A 5,789-nucleotide genomic window follows, 5' to 3' on the forward strand; every position below is an offset into this window, starting at 1 on the left:
TAGAGAAACTATAGTCCAGTTCTGAGGGAATGAAAACTGCTGTTTCTCCCTTTTTACTCATCCTTTGATTTTTTTAAATATGACTTTGTCCTCTGTATTTATCTTGCGTTAGTAACTGTCTCTGCAGGGCTCAGTATCAGAAGTCTTCTGGCTTGGTAACTGAAATCTGAGTTGCCCTATTTCTTAAATCTAGTAGAATTTACAATATCTATTTCAACTTTAATGGAACAATAAAAATACTGTCAACAGACTTGAACAGGTTGCTGAAACTTATCAATTACTCTTTTTTTTTTTTTTTTTTTTTTTTTTTTTTTGAAACCTGATGGCTTTATGCTGTTTTCCATTTCCATTGTGTACATAAAGCTTCAGGAACTGATTGTGAAGAACACAAAAGAACAAAGATTATTTAAAATTAACTGTATGTATAGTACATTTCAGTATATCATAATGGAATTACATATTTAGATGCAGTAGAAAACGTGCATGCTTATTTTTGTGTTCAGCTGTAATTATGTGAATATTTTCACTGTCTGAAGAACACTTACATGTTTACAGATGGTGAAATTACCTATGTAATAAATGCATTTTTTTCAGGACCTTAAATATTTCAGCATTTCATGGAGTATGTTTCTTACTTAGCATCTGCTAATCTTCACTTAAATTATGAAAAAAATAGTTGAAAAACATATCCATGTGTATGTATGTATACATGTATTTATGTAATATATTAGGCTGTTAAACCAAATTTTGGGAGTTGCAGCATCTTTTTTTTTTTCCTGCGTAGTAGTATGAGAAGAATGTATAATTAGTAGTCAAAATAAGGATAAGTAGCTCTTTGTTCAGCCAGAGTACATACATAAACTGCTGTGTAGGTACGGGTGTAGTATAGCACAGTTCAAATCAAGCTATAGTTTCCCTCCTTTCTAGCATCTGCCTTCACCTTCCTCTGTCAGAACTGATGTAGTAGTGAATATATGGCTCGAAGATCCTGTAAATACTATCCTGAAATTATCAGTTAGATGCTTAACTCTAGAGGATTCATACGATATGGGCATGCTCTCATTAACTAGAGCTGACATCACAGGCTGTGACAAAAGTTAGAGCTTCAGGACAGAGTTTCACTTCTGCCTAACCTGTTCCCCAGCTGAACTCCCCGTCACTCTTCTTGTGTTGGACAAAACAAGTGAGAATCTGTGGGGTGAATTAGTTCTCTATCCCACCAGCAATGAAAATGTACTTATCTGCTGTCATCTGACATGGTGATACACTTAGTTGCTGCCATCTAGTGCAGTGGCACACAATTCATCCAGTAGAAGAGAAGGAGAGGTGGCTGTCCTCACCTGAAGGGCAGAGAAAGCAAGATGGTTAACCTTGTGTGGAGTTTTACTCTTAGCTAGAGGAAATGCAGAATGAGGTTGCAGTCTTACGTGTCAGTGTTGTTAGTGGAGAATGTAGGTATGTGTACAGCAGATGCTTAAAGTAGATAGATTGAATACATTCCTAAAAGTGTTGTCCTCTTAGTTACTGAAGTAAAAAAGTTTTGGTCTTAGCTTAGATGTTGAAAAATTAGAGGCTCTTTTTCTTCTTAACAATATCTTGAAAAAATATTTATATAAACAGTTTAACAGGGCAATGCAGTATTTTGACTTCAGAGCTTTACTCTAAACCAGAAGGGACCATGAGTCAGTACTGGTTGGTAAATCTGAATTTTGTAACTTTAATTTTTTGTTCTTGCAGCTTTTATCCTCCAGTTGATGAGCCTTCCATTGGCACTGAAAATCTGGATTTATCTGAGCATCATGAAAGGAAAAAAATATTCCGTGGGAAAACTTTTGTATTTCTAACTACCAAGCAGGTATTTAGGCTTTATATTGCAAAAATGTTGCAGGGATAGCTAAGCAGAGATTCTGTGCTGTGTGAATTCACTCATTGTGATTTAATCAGAAAAGAAGGATTTCTGTGTATTTATCATCTTGCAGTACAGTGGCCTAAGCAAGGTGAAATACAGGGGGAGAAACACAACACATCACATCTGCATTAGTGCATCAGTGTTAAGCATTCTACTGATAGTTATATCAGCACTATTCTGATACTTCTAAACTGACTGTATTTTAAGATTTTATTTTTTAATTTGCATTCTCTTTTTAGCACAAGAAACTGGGTCCAGCAATTATTCTTGGAGGAGGAGAAGCAAAATTGATGATGGAGGGAAGAAAAGAAACATCTTTACTGCTTTCTCCTGGAGTTTGCGTTGTTGATGTCGGGTTGACAAACTCTCAGATCCCAGGATCTGACCCCATGAGAAACTGGACTGATTCCATTCTGACTGTCTTGCAAAGGTGCAGCATTGTTCTCTTGTCCAACATTATGGTAATTTTGGAATTTCTGCAGAGAATTAGTCATTAGTGTTTGCATATATTTTTAAGCAGTAGGATGCTTATAAAGAGGGTATTTTCTTCATTGCTTTCAGTATTTAGCATAGTAACTGAAATTTCTTGAAGCAGGAAGGAAAGGCATTGGCAGTTCTGTGAGGATTTGGTGGGTTCGTTTTTTGGGGTTTTTTTGAGGATCCAATTCTACAAAAATTCATTGTAATGAAGCTGCTATGAAATTGCAAACAGCAAGTGGGTTTTTTTTACCTGCTATTTAAAAGAAGTTAAAAATGAATATATTCTAAGAATGGAAAAGAAGTGATCTATGATTTTTTCAATAAATATTTGTTTAATGGAAAGCTGGTAAGATGGCACCTTGAGGTCATGTGGTTCATTGCCATCTAATTATTCGCATACAGTGTTTCTGAAGAGCAGCTTCTGTTTAATAAAAAACAGATTTTGTTTTGATAGTGGAGTTTTTGTTGAGAGGGCAGACTGCATATTTTTATAGATTTTAAGATTTTCATTATGTTGTTTTATTAGAACACTGAAAGAAATTAAATCGCAGTGCTTAACCTAATACCTAAAACTAGTTCCTATGAAAAACTAGTTCCTTTGAATTTTCTTGCTAAATAGAGAGAACTGTACTCAAGCTTTTCTCATGGTTGTAGTACAGAAGAGGTGTGTATGTGCCTAACTGACTTCTAAGAAATGCTCAGGTCTTTCAAGTGACTTTTCCATTCACACACATTTTTAAATCAGAGGTAGAGCACAGTTAGTTAAATGCCCAGAAGTCAGGTAGGGAGAGATGCACTGACCAGATTACTGGGACTAGACATTTGCTACAGCAGCAGGAAATGTGGCAGTTCATGCATGTAGGAAATGTATAATAATGGATAATTATGCTGACTTACTCTTGTGAAAAATTGTAGTGTAGACTGATGTTTTTTGAAAGGAGGAATGGAACATTTTGTACTTTGTCATATCTCTGCCTATTCTCTTATTCATCTTTGAATCTATACTGAGAAATATATTTTTCTTTATTTTATTTATATATTAACAGCAAGGATCTCAGGACTATTCCAGAGGCAGAAATTGGACTGGCAGTTATCTTCATGTCTACAGAAAAATACTGCAACCCTCAAAAGCAGCCTGGTAACAAAGGTAATTGGAAGAAGGGTAGTAATAAATCAACAACATTAAGCAGACAGTATTTCTTTTTGTACAGAGGCATCAAAGGCTACTGTTTAAGTTCTTTTGTTTTGTTTTGCAAGACCACTAAAATAGAATGACACTGTAGTATGAAAAACGTATACAGGTCTGAAGAGTTCATTGTTCTTTAATGGTCTTGCAGTAAACTGCATTGAAAATTATGTAGCTCTTTAAATAAAAAAGTAGCAGGTAAAAAATTATGTAACTCTTAGATGTAAATAAAAAAGTAGCAGGTCTAAAATTAGTATAGAAAGCAGACACATAGTACATTGATCTTTTAAAGGAAAGGTACTTTAAAACAATCTTTTGAAGTTTACATTTTTAGTGGCCACTGAATTAATATGTATGTATATGGTAGCTCTAATTCCATGCTGTTGTATCTTTTATGAAAAGACTGGGGTAATAAGACGGTAGAAGATGAATGTTAGAAATTGAAAGAAGAATGGAATTAATTTGTAAGACTTGCCTTTTTTATTATTAATTTTATTTTTTCACAAAAAAGAATTGGCATTAGGCAAATTCAACTGCCCCTGTGTCACCGAAATCAGGAGTAAACTTCTTAACACCAATGCAGCATTAAAAGGCGGGCATTCTCTTTATTATGATGCCGGGTGCACTGAGGATCCTTCCACCTATCGTGCATGCCCTATACCACGTGAAGCAAAGTTTAAATGATACAGAAACATACATATTTGTTATATTTTCTGGAGTAATCATGCATATTCAAAGCAATTCTCTGAAAATCATTATCATAGACTCCACCTTTCTACACATGCTCTTTATGTCTCTCTGGGGGTCTCTGGTGGTCTTCTGAGACCGCTGGTGGTCCTCTTGTGGTTGTTTTTTTGGTGAACTCTTGAGTCTCTTTTCCATATTAGGGACATTCTGGGCTTGTGTTTCAGTAGCAGCCTGCAGAAACTTGCTCAACTGAGCACCTATTTACATTTCCTAGTTCTTAGTTCTTTTTACAAGAGATCTTTACCTTGATGTTCCTTACCTTTATGGTTATCTTGTTCCTGTAATGGAACAGTACCCCTACTTTATATTAACCTTTTAATTCTTCTCTTGTGTTGATCTTGCAGCTGTAACTAAAAGTACTCCTGCATCAGCTGTTGTAGGGCCAGCCATTTCTCAGAGTTTGGCTGTGGATGAAACAGAAATGCCAGCTGCTGCAGATAACAGCTCAATATATGTAGCTGATACAGAAATAGAAGAGCAGACATGGTAAAGTATGAATGGAAATAATTTCTAAGTTAATAATTGCAAATAAAGCAGTCTTTTGTGGCAGAGGAGCTGTATCATTGCCGTGGACAAAGATACACAGTGTTTGAAATGTCACAGTAAATTGCTGTCACTTGTCTGCAGTGAGATAATTTCTGCTTTTGAGTGGTAGATAACAGAAAGTATCCCATAGGACTTAAGACTCTTTCAGATAAAAATGTAGGTACTGCATATCTGATTTTACTATTTTAACTATTAAAAATTTCAAGCCATTTCACATTTATAAAAATCTGTTTATCATAGTGAATTTTACAGTTTGGTTTTAGCACACCTACATTGTTTATAAGTATGTTCAAAGTACAGGTACAGCTTTTTTTAATTAGTGGTATTCTGCAGTGTTTCTCTGTAGTAACTTCTTGTGTGTTCACTTACTATTTTTTTTTCTCTCTAATGTAGTATGAAGATAGAGAATACTCCCCAGATGGACAGAAGAGGGAAAATGGCTTTCCAGGATATAACTGCTGCAAAGAAAAACCCTAGCACAAGCGGCAGTGTAATTGCAGGAGCATCGATATCTAGAGTGAACAGAACATCTGGGTTTAGTCAAAAAAGCCATCCTGTCTCGCCATCTAAAATTTCAGAACCTGGTAAACCTAGTGAGCGTGCTTCACATCACCAGTCTAACTCAATTACAAATTACTTCCAGGTGGCTAGAAAAAGGTGTGTTGAAATGTTCTTGGCATTTCTTCCCTTATTGTTATGTTGGTGCCATTTCTGGAAAATAATTTAAGTCAAAGGATGTACATTTAATTCAAAACTTAAAAAGTTACTTTTTAGATCATCTTCCTAGAATGGCAAGATTTTCCTCAAGGGTACTTACATGCAAATTTCACAATGCAGTCACTAAAACCCCAGGAAGCTGTTATGTTGCAGATGCAGCTGGAAAAATGCTTTTGTAATTTATTTCATTTGTAATTACTTTCT

At 35.3% G+C, this 5,789-nt stretch overlaps 1 protein-coding gene across 1 annotated transcript in view; it reads left to right on the forward strand.

Annotated features, from left to right (window-relative positions):
- Window positions 1-5,789, forward strand: part of NBN (nibrin) — a gene marked incomplete at both ends in the record, with an annotated part of 12,941 nt that overhangs the window by 6,678 nt on the left and 474 nt on the right. Inside the window, 5 exons of the mRNA XM_029086308.1 lie at window positions 1,738-1,855; window positions 2,149-2,339; window positions 3,436-3,536; window positions 4,667-4,808; window positions 5,262-5,566. Of these exons, the coding sequence (XP_028942141.1) occupies window positions 1,738-1,855; window positions 2,149-2,339; window positions 3,436-3,536; window positions 4,667-4,808; window positions 5,262-5,566 (857 nt within the window). The remainder of the gene's footprint in view (window positions 1-1,737; window positions 1,856-2,148; window positions 2,340-3,435; window positions 3,537-4,666; window positions 4,809-5,261; window positions 5,567-5,789) is intronic.

This window comes from Antrostomus carolinensis, unplaced genomic scaffold (assembly GCF_000700745.2).
Source record: "Antrostomus carolinensis isolate BGI_N321 unplaced genomic scaffold, ASM70074v2 scaffold51418, whole genome shotgun sequence".
Lineage (NCBI taxonomy): Eukaryota > Metazoa > Chordata > Aves > Caprimulgiformes > Caprimulgidae > Antrostomus > Antrostomus carolinensis.